The sequence below is a fragment of the Microtus ochrogaster genome, chromosome 1 (genome assembly GCF_000317375.1).
Source record: "Microtus ochrogaster isolate Prairie Vole_2 chromosome 1, MicOch1.0, whole genome shotgun sequence".
NCBI classification, from domain to species: Eukaryota; Metazoa; Chordata; class Mammalia; order Rodentia; family Cricetidae; genus Microtus; species Microtus ochrogaster.
In genome coordinates, this window is record NC_022009.1 from 16475131 (window position 1) to 16486473 (window position 11343).

An 11343-nucleotide genomic window follows, 5' to 3' on the forward strand; every position below is an offset into this window, starting at 1 on the left:
AAATTTACATTTTTCTCTTCACTAACAAAGAATATTCTTCACATTTCATCAAACATGCTTTTAATTAAAAGTCTTCTCACTCTCCATGGGAGACTTCTGTAGTGGCTATTGCTGTTGTCTTTCTGAATCCTTAAGCCTTGTTATAGTTGATGTTCTGTTTCAAGGAACAATGTCTAGGTAGGACTATAGCTAGAAATTTTGACCGTTCTAAGATAGTATTGGTAGGAAGATTTTTATTATAGATATGAGTGAGAATACAGAGACATCCGAAAGAGGCCAGATCAGGAAGAGACAGCAGTAGACTAAACAGAATTAAGCTATGAGAGGAGAGGGGGTTGGAGAAGAAGAGAAGACAGAGAGAGCAAAGAGTATGTGGCCTAAATAGGCTTATGTGGGAATGAGAAGCTGGTGAAGGAAAGCCCATGAACTGGAGATGTTAACAGTTGGGGTGGGGTGAGAAGAGCCAGGATGCCAGCATGGACTCTGTAACAGATATTTGAGAAACTGAGAGAGCCTGCAGGCCAGCATGCATTTTGGTATGCCAATAGGCACCACAGTTAGCCATTTTCTGGTGATTTTGGACCTGACACTTCCCGAATCTCACAAACTTTCCTAATGATCCTCAACCCAGTTCTGATTATTATGTCTCACTCATGTATTTCATTTCTTAATATATTTTCATTTTAATCACTATATTTTAATTTAGTCAATAATATTATCACTACTTATTTACTGTCTTAATTTTTGACAGAGTCTTACTATGTAGTTGTGGCTGGGCTGGCTATTGGATTATTAGCAAATTATGTTCTTATAAAACTGGACCATTTTGCAGACATTATCAGGATAGACTAGGCTGGGTGTGTAGACCAGGCTAGCCTCAAACTCACAGAGATTCACCTACCTATCTTTAAAGTGCTGAGCTTAAAGGCATGCACCTTTAACCAATTGTACTCTTCCTGGGGAAGACCACCTCTTCCACTCCCATCTTTATTCAGTTGCCTGTAGTTCTTTGTTTAAAATTGAGGCCTTGTGAACTTCATTTTGGCATGTTCCTTAGTATCATCCTTGTTCATCTCACATTTGGTGAGACTTGATGAGTGTAGCTTCTGATAGTAGGAGACACAATCTCAGAGCAAAATCCCTGATGTTCTGGCTCTTGGAATCTTTCTGCCACCTCTTCTACATGTTCCCTGAGCCATAGATGTCGGAGTGTTGCGTATATGTATGCTTTGGTACTGAACTCTACAACTCTGCATTTTGATTGGTTTTTCTGTAATGGTCTCCATCAGCTGCAAAGAAAAGTTTCCTTAATGAGGGGTGAAGATTATACTTATCTGTGGGTATAAGAACAAATATTTATAAATTGTTGTTGAAGATTATAATGACTTGGTAACAAGTGATTGTAGATTATTCTCCAATAACTGTGAATTCACTAGCACTGAGTAATAAGCTAAGTTTCTATTATCACTCATGATTTCCCTCTTGTTGAATAGGTATTAAGTCCAAATAAAGAGAGCTGTTGGTTACAGTCAAGGTTTGTGTGTCACTATTGCCCTTCATTGATGTGGTTCATACTGTGAGTCACCTTTACCATCCCCACCTTCTCTTTTTATCTCCCTTCCCCTTCCTCAGGGGCACCCCCTTTTCCATTCTAAGCATTTTGAAATTTATAAATCCTGAACTTGGACAACAGCTCTGTATTGGTCTTGAATTTTGCAGCAGACTTCATAGTAAAGCAAAAATAATTTGCTGCTACTCAGGGCTATAATCATTTATAACAAAGACAACTTTGAGCAAATTTGAAGCAAAGGCATTTTAATGAAGCATGCATCCTCTGAAACCAGATTTGTTGGTTAGTAGAACAAAACCTTGGCATATTCTCTAGACAGTATATTCTTCCTTCACAAAAACTTACTAATCCATATAGTCTTCTTTAAGTCACATTAATTCACTGGTAGGTGTATTTTGAGATACAGTTCACTTACACCTTTTTTTAACCTATCCTTTTAAATCAATCTCTTCATAATAGCTTTGGAATTAAACAATTATATTGATATTATAGCAAATAATGTAGTCTGAGAAAGAAAGAAAAAATACTATATAATATTTATGACCATAAATAGCATGTTTTTTTAGATAGAACTAAGGAAAGGAAAGCCTGATTTTTGTGATTCTTTAATAAAGGATTTAGAACTAAAAGAAAGTGATACTGATGTTGGTCACCATCTCCAAAGTTGAAGGTGAATGCCATAACTCTACATAAAAGAAAAGATCCCCCCACTACCATTTAAGTCAAATATGTGAATGATCCTGATGTTCATAAAGTGAGCGGAGTCTGGGGAGATGATGGCTTAAGGGGTAAAGTGCTTGCCAAACAAGCATGAAAACTTGAAGTCTTAGCTCCAGAAACCAGGTACAAGTTGAACAGGCATGGTGACACTTGTGATCCCATCAGACTATCTGCAAGGCAAAATATAGAATAGGCAATCATTGAGCTCTGGGTTTAATTGAGAGAGCTTCTCCATATAAAGAATGAGAGTGATGGAGACACCCAATGTCAATTTAAGGTCTCCATACTCAGCATGCATTCATGCTCATGCATATTCCCACACACTTGCAAACATGCATGTCTACATAGGCATTCCAACACATATTATATGAGAAAATAGTAAATAGTTCTTGTTTATACAATTTTCAATGTTCTCATAGACTCAGAATCTCTCTCTCTCTCCCTCCCTCTCTCCCTCCCTCTCTCTCTCTCTCTCTCTCTCTCTCTCTCTCTCTCTCTAGTCGTTTGTTTTGGGGTTGGTTTTGCGTGTGTGTGTGTGTGTGTGTGTGTGTGTGTGTGTGTGTGTGTGTGTGTGTGTGTGTGTTTTGAGACAGGCTTTGTGAAGCCTTGGCTGTCCTGGAACTCACTCTGTAGACCAGGCTAGCCTCAAACTCAGAGATTACCTGTCTCTGCCTCCCAAGTGCTAGGATTAAAGGTATGTGCCAACCATGCTCAGCTGACTCAGAATATCTTAGAACTAAAAGGAACCCCTAATGTTACCCAGTCCAGTAACTTTCACTCAATGGAGAATGTTAAGGAAAAGTTAAGGAAAACATGTTCCAGCTAGTCATCATGTTTTGGTTTTGATTATTTTAGTAAAAATAATCTTTCTGATGAGGCAGTACATTTTCCTTTTAGATATTATTACAGTGTGCATGTATTTCCATGACACTGAGCTGAATCTCTGTTTCTTCTAAAATAAGCCACTTCCATTTTCTATATAATGGCCTTCTAGATATTTGAATGCACAGTCCTAGTTCACATTACTTATTTCCCTCTCAAAGAGTCATTTATCATCAGAAAAATATTAAATGGGTGTTCTCTTTCATTCTCAGACATTATTATTTGCTGTAATATCATTATAATTGTTTATTCCCAGAGACTGATTTAAAACCAAGATTAATCTGACACATTTACTGAATGCCTACCATGCACACAGATTTGGCAGGGCAGCCACCTAGTCTGGATGAAACAAGAACTTGTGACAGGGCAGTTAATTCTATTTGCTGTCATCCTTCTCCATCCAGCTCTCACCGCAGCTTGTAACCTCTAATGCTCCTTTCTTGTTTTAACTTTGATGTTAGCATTGCCCTGCCTGCAGTTTTGCTTATTTATGTTTACCTTGTGAAATTCTGTCTGCCGTTATTTTCAGTCTTTGATCTCTAGAAGTATTTTCCTTATAATTAACAATAAAATAGAGTTTGAGGTTCAAACTGAAAGTACTATCTTGCATATACTTGAAATGTTATTATTCTGTTTGCTTTAGTAGAGAGTTTGCATAAATGATTACCAGGATTTTTTTTTTTTTGCTTCCATCTTAACTTTTGTTACTATTTATATAATCTTATTGTCTTTTCCTGGCTCTGTTGTTGCTTGGCTCCAGTTACCATTTGCTCTTTTATCCTTTACAATTTTGGAAGTTAGTACCCTTTGTTGTTTTCCTTCCATATAGTGATCCTCATAGACAAATACATTCTTACTGTCATATAAAAAGGGGACACTGAATGCCTCCTGCAAACATTCTCATTTACTGCATGCACACATATGCCAGTCAGATGAGAACCTTAGGATACTTTTACTCTCTTAATCTTTAGGTAATGCTGAGAGCTGTTTCGTTAAATGCATTAAATTTCATAATTTACCAAATTTTCTTACAATAAATTTCTGTAACTTAATATTTAACAATAAAATATAGTTCTCAAATTTATCAGTCATCATCCATTTCAGTTTAGCTATGTATTTTCAGACACGAAGCCTCTCTTCTACTTTATTTACTGTAACGTTTCCAGAATATTACTTATGGTTTATTAGCTAATATTTGTATTTTTATTTCTTTTCATCCCAACTAGTCAATAACAGCTGGCTTAGTGTAAGATCTAGCATTGTATACCTTTTTCTCAGAGATATAATAATGCTTATTTATTGTTTTCTATTTTAGGGTTTTATAGCAAACAGGTCTAAGGCCAAAGTATTTTTCCTTTCTTAGTAATTATTTCTTTCTGTCTGAATATTTGTGAGATTTTAAAATTATCCTTGAAATTACCAAATTTTTACTAGAACTTGCTTAGGTCTATGTTTTTTCATCAGTTCTAAATAAACTTGGTAAGCCTTTTAAATTTCTATGCCCATTATTTTCAGAGTAAATTAAATGTTTCTCTTTTTCCACTCTCTGTTCATTTTCCTTATAATAAGATCCCTTTTGTCTTTGTGTCAGCATCTTGTTCTGTTCTCTAAGTTTCTTGTTATTTCTTCCATGGCTTCTTTCTTTGTACACATTTATAGAATGCCTAGAGCTATTTATACCACTTAATCTTCTAGGCCACAAACTGAGTCTTTAACAAAGAGTATTCTTGTCTTCATCTCTAAATTTTAACTTTTAAAAATAATAGGTTCTATGTGTTTGTGCAGTTGTTCTTGTGGAAAGAGTTCAGTGTGTTACAAATGCTGGCTTGAAATTCACTCTGTAACTCGGAATAGTCTAGGTCTCTCAATGGTCCAATCTTAGCCTCCCTAGTTGTGGGATTATAGGCATGTGCCATCAATCTTGATTATTTCATTGGGTTTTGTCAGTTTGGCATGGGAGTTTTGTTTGCTTTTTTACAGTGCTGGGCCTTGGACATAATAGGCAAGTACTCTACTACTAAACTACACTTCCCTGCCATGTTTATTGTTTTAAAACACCTTTTTATTGTTGTAATTGAATAACAATTAGTGTTTTGTAAATTGTCACCATTATTGTTGTTAACACTGTCTAGTCTCCCAGCAATTTTATTTCCCTGGGAACTCTTCTCAATGTTGCATTTACCCATCTGCTACCTATTTGTGACTTATTGTATTTGGTATCACTATTCTGTGTTTCCTTTTGTTCTTCTAAGGGTCCTCTTTGTACTCAGGACTCAGGAAATTTCTAGAGCAATTTGGAACTGATAGACATGAAAGTGATTTAGGAAAGAGGACACAGGGGACACAGGCTCTGAAACCTGAACACTTGAATTGGCAGAGCACCAACAGCAATCTGTACCAGTTTCTGCACTGAACAACTTCTGTGTCTCCTCACTATCTAGCTGTAAAGAATGGTGGTCCCCAGTATTTTGAGATAGGGAAGTCTTGATATTTGAAATAGATGCCTGGGTAAATTTTAAAGTACTACATTTTACACCTGAACTGGATCCCAGCTAGCTCAAGTGCTTAGAACCAGTGTGAATGAATGTGAATGAGGTCATTGTCCTCATGTGAGAGAGAATGAGGAGCACCCTCACCCACACACATACACAAAGTGTTATTTTTGTAGGTTCATCTAAGTAATGAGTTTTTATCTAAAACTATATTCTAGACTTCAAGGTAAAAGGCCTTCAGTTAATGGCTCTAATTTCTGTCACCTGGTACATACAATCTTATGAATGTAAAGTAACTCTTTTGGAATGTTTTTTGTTTGGTTGGTTTTTTTGTTTTTGTGTTTGTTTTCAAGGAAGTTGTCATGTAACAATGGTACTCTAAAAGAACAGTGAATAGGTACTCAGTAATTTAAGAGAAAATGGGTAGAAAGTGAGCAAATATAAATGAATATTTAGAATTATTCTTAAAGGATAAGCAATAATCATACAAATTTTACTGAAACTAGTGGTTCATGAAGGAAGATTTTAAAATATGTATCTGAGGCCAGGCACTAGTGGTACACACCTTTAATCCCAGCACTTTGAAGGCAGAGGCAGGGGGATTTCTGAGGCCAGCTTGGTGCACAAAGCAAGGGCTACACAGAGAAACACTGTCTTAGAAAGAAAAAAACAAAAAATGTGTCTGTTTGAGAAAAGGGAAATTGGAAAATTAAACTGCTTAATAGAACAGTGCCTATAGTGCCAATAGTGAGAAAATTTTGCACATGATTTGAGTATAATTTTTCCCTTCATCAGTATTTGGAGAATGGGGTGGAAGATCAGACAGGACCTCACTCTAGCTCAGAGTACCCTAGAACTTGATACAGTTCTGCTTCAGCCCCACAAGTGCTGGGATTACAGGCATAAACCATTACACTTGACCCTTCAATATCTGTCATATTCAAATAAGATTTATATATTTAGATAAATAATGACAGCTTTCATCTGAAGATATGTAATAGGAATTTATGGTCATTTAAAATAATCACTTAAAAATGAAAACATGACCTTGAATATCTCACTATGTCTGTCAACCTTAGTACCCCCTCCTATCCTGCCTACCTGTATTTTGAAATTAACTCATAGGGGTGAAAATATATTGTTTTTTTGAAACATGAGCATTATTATCACTAATTTTATTTCTCAAGTATCAGTTTATTATACATAGGGAATTATATCTTAAATATCAGGTCAGATTATGTTTTGCAATTTCACTATCTTAGTTATGGTTTCTAATGCTGTGACAAGACAATGTGACCACAGCACTCAGGAGGCAGAGGCAGGTGGATCTCTGTGAGTTTGAGGCCAGTCTGGTCTATCAAGGGAGTTCCAGGAAACCCAAGACTACACAGAGAAACCCTGTCTCAAAAAATAAATGGGGGGGGGGGAGGGACTTAAGATTGGCAAAATTAACTAATGTTTCCTTGTATCAGGACAAAATTGTGTTTTGTTGATGTTCGCCTGAACTACATTCTTTATGGTGCTGTTATTTCCACCACTTATCAGAATAATTTGCTGTCCTTTTACATAAAATTAAAATCAAACTGAAAAGGACTAATGAGATCCGTTTAAAATACTTAGTTCAATACAATCCCTCTTCCATGTTCACCTAACTGTTAACTTTAAAATCTATTTTTTTTTTGATTTTTTTTGAATTTTGGATTAGTTTTGACCATGAATTCTGCCTTCAGTGAACATGAATACTATTGTACATCTAACTGAAGAGTTGCAAATGGTCCCTATATTGGTTGAAAGAGCCTCCCACAAAGTACTTTGCAAGTTTTTATTTTCATCCCTTCTGCTTAGGAGGTTGCTTCTAAGATCCAGAACAACCCCCAAGTTGTTCTGTGATTCAAGGAAAATGACCTGCCTTGCCATTGTCACCTTTCCCGTAAACTACATGAATGTATTTAAATCCCAATTTAAGATTGTCTCCAAAATTTAAATTAAGAAATCCCTGGCAGGGGGCTGGAGAGATGGCTCAGTGGTTAAGAGCATTGCCTGCTCTTCCAAAGGTCCTGAGTTCAATTCCCAGCAACCACATGGTGGCTCACAACCATCTGTAATGAGATCTGGTGCCCTCTTCTGGCTTGCAGGCATACATGGAGGCTGAACTCTGTACATAATAAATAATTAAATCTTAAAAAAAAAAAAAAAGAAAAAAGAAAGAAAGAAATCCCTGGCATCCTAAAATTGTTCTTTGCCAGAATTTTAGATAAATGACATCTGACCTTTCTTAGTGTTTTATACATTGTAGCATTCAATTATCTACAATCAATCTGAACAGCTTCATTATCGCCACTTTACAGATAGAAAACTGAAGCCAAAGAGGTTTAGGAACTAACTCTTCTAAGGTTTAACATTTAGCAAGTAGCAGCACCAGAATTTAAGCTCAGGCAGTGTCAATTCATCTGGCATCACTAACATTCTTTTCCCCTCCCTTATCAAGTAGTTCATTAGGGTAACAGAATATCTAGTTTTACAGACATTAGAGATTTGGGAAATATATTCAGTCACAGTAAAAGATAACTCTATAGTCAACAAATGTTTGCTCCAGTGACCTTAAGCAAAGGAAGAATTTATGGGAGGTTATAGAGTTAGCTCGTGGAACTCAAGAGAAAGAATAGTTGAGGCTCTAGAAGGACTAAGGGCCAGAGCTAGAAAAATCAGAAACCAGGTTTACCCTCTTTTAAGATGTCTGTATTAGATCTCCATAACAGACAGACAGAAGGTAAACAAACACTGCTGTCTTCCACAAGTAAGAAGTTCTCAGAAAACGAGAGTGTGAGCAGGATATAAAGTACCCTGCACCCTAGACCCTGGATACAGACCTATATACCACGAGGGTCCTGTCCTCTGCCAAACAGGAATGTGCCTAGCCTCAATCCCCAGTTTTCATGCTGTCCTATTACTCATATAACCTCCATCTTTTTTTCTAGCCTTTCTTTTCTGAATAAAAACCTTTTGACTCTTCATGGTCCTTGGAATTCCCCTTTTACTTCCTATTTGTTAGACTCTGTATTTTTAAGCTTGAGGGAACCTCTAAAATTATCTTACCCCACCTCTTCATTTCTCTAGCCAAGCCGTGGACCATACTGATCTCAAGATCCCACAGGTTTAATTATTCATCCAGGCTCTGGCCTGTCCCTTTCTGTCTGTCAGAATCCAGCCCAGTTTTCAAGGCTCCAAGTCACTTAAAAATTCTTTGTTCACTTGTTGTTTGGGTTTGTTTTTTGAGAAAGAATCTTCTGTGCTTCCCAAGCTGGCCTCAAACTTACAGTCATCTGCCTGCTGCTGCTTCATGAATACTGGGATAACAGGCATGAACCACCACACCTGACTTTCTCTAAAGAGTGTTATATGATCCTGACAACACCTAGGGTGACTAACTAAACTTGCATGCCCAGGAATTCCAGGGACATTTGTAGGCAGACAAATTCTTAAGACATCCTACAGCCCCCATTGTCTCCTCATATACTGCATTGTTTGGACAGAAAGCCCTGTGAAAGTGCCAGGAGCCAGTACTTCAGCATTTTACACAAAGTCCTTTCCACATTACTACTACACTCTTCATTGTAGAGACCCATTGGATTCCAGTTCACACAGAACACATTATTATACTCACAATAATGCAAACTCAGAGGATTTGTAGTTTTCAGTTAGCACTGCACAGTCCCTTTTAATGTTAACATAGTTGTCTTTATTTTTCCAGCCCAGATGACTTACTCAATGCCTTGAATGAGGGTATCAGCCGTGCTGATGTCATCATCACCTCAGGAGGTGTATCGATGGGGGAAAAGGTAAGACTCGTGAGAGCTAGTCACTTTAGTGTTTTTACTATAGACCACTGCTGAGCTGTGCTTCTCTGATAGAACACTCTGACCCTAAGCAACATAGAGAAAGCATTTAGTAACTTACACTTCCAGGTCCATCATTCAGGGAAGTGGGGACAGGAACTCAAGTAGAAGCTTAAAGCAGAAACCATGAGCTTGCAGGCTCACTTACAGGCCACCTATCCAGAAAATAGTGCCACCTTGTGGGTGGGCCCCCCAAAATCAACTAATAATGAAGACAGTTCCTCACAGAAATGCCCACAGATCAACCTGATAAAGACAATTGAGCCTCTTTTTTTTTTTTTTTTTTTTTTTTATTTTGGCATCGAGATTAAGTCCTGGAACTAGCTCTTGTAGGCCAGGCTGGCCTCGAACTCACAGAGATCTGCCTGCCTCTGCCTCCCAGTGCTGGGATTAAAGGTGTGTGCCACCACCACCACTCGGCAGAGCCTCATTTTTCAGATGATTCTAGGCTGTGTCAAGTTGACAGTTAATACTAACTAGAACAGATACACATCTATTATTCATGAGAGCCCCACAAAGCTGAAAACATGCAGGTTTTAGAAAGTGCTGATCTTTCTTTATTAAAAAACTAAAATAAAAACTCAGTCAGGGTGCTTACATGAAGAGAAGCCTAGAGGAAAATCCCACAAACTGTAGAATGTGTTTTGCTCTTTCCTTGTAGACATTTGTTTTTCACTTACTTTTACAGCATTAGGACTTCCTTTATGTTTTACATTTATGCCCAAGATAAAGATCTACAATTCTAAAATTTGAACATGACCTCCCAGATGAAACCATCTCACCCACCATATTTTCTTATATTTTTGTTTATTTATTATTTATTTTATATCCCAACCACAGCCTCTCCTCCCACTCCTTACCCTCACCTCACTCTGCCCACACCCCCACCCAGTCCACTCCTCTGTATTTCTCAGAAAGGAGCAGGCCTCCCACGGGCATCAGCAAAGGATGACATACCAAGTTGCCATAAGATCAAGAACCTCCCCCTGTATTCTGGCTGGACAAGGTAATCCAGCATGAGGAATAGGTTCCTAAGAGCCATCCAATACATTAGAGACAGCCCTGTTCCCATTGCCATGAGTCCCAGAAAAAGGCTGAAACACGATTAATAAAAACTCAGAGAAACTGAGGTTCAATCTGAAGGTCAGAAAAGCAAAATATCCAATCACTGGCTCTTATCTTGACCTCAGTCCGAAAATGGTGATCCTGCCTCCAGGAATCTCAGAATGAGAGTATGTTTGAGAGCTGTCTCCTCCCATTTTAATCTTCTCTAGGGCTGGGATTAAAGGCATGCATTGCCTGGTTTCTAGAACCTACTGTGGATACTGGGATTAAAAGTGTGTGTTACCACTGCCTGGTCTGTAAGGCTGACCATTGGGGCTCTTTTACTCTCTGATCTTCAGGCAAGCTGTATTTACTAAAATACAATTGAAATGCCACTACAGTAGTACAAGCTACACAACTGTCACATTTATACATCAATTCCCAATTTTCTGAGAAACCACCATGTTGATTTCCAAGGTGGCTGTACAAGTTTACTCTACCACCAGCAATGGACGCATGCTCCCCTTGTTCCACATCCTCTCCAACATGAGCTCTCACTTGTGTTTTTGATCTTAGCAATCTGACAGGTGTAAGATAAACTCAGAGTCATTTTGATTTGCGTTTCCCTTATGGCTAAGGATAATGGAACATTTATTTTTTTAAAAAAATATTTATTTATTTATTTATTTATTTATTTATTTATTTATTTATTTATTTATTATGTATACAATGTTGTCTG

General features: G+C 37.5%; 1 protein-coding gene across 15 annotated transcripts in view; it reads left to right on the forward strand.

Annotated features, from left to right (window-relative positions):
- Gphn (gephyrin) overlaps positions 1–11343 on the forward strand; it is a 351545-nt gene that overhangs the window by 318558 nt on the left and 21644 nt on the right. For all 15 annotated transcript variants that reach the window (XM_026779610.1, XM_026779623.1, XM_005343244.3 and 12 more), the window contains one exon: positions 9416–9503. In XM_026779610.1, the coding sequence (XP_026635411.1) occupies positions 9416–9503 (88 nt within the window). The remainder of the gene's footprint in view (positions 1–9415; positions 9504–11343) is intronic.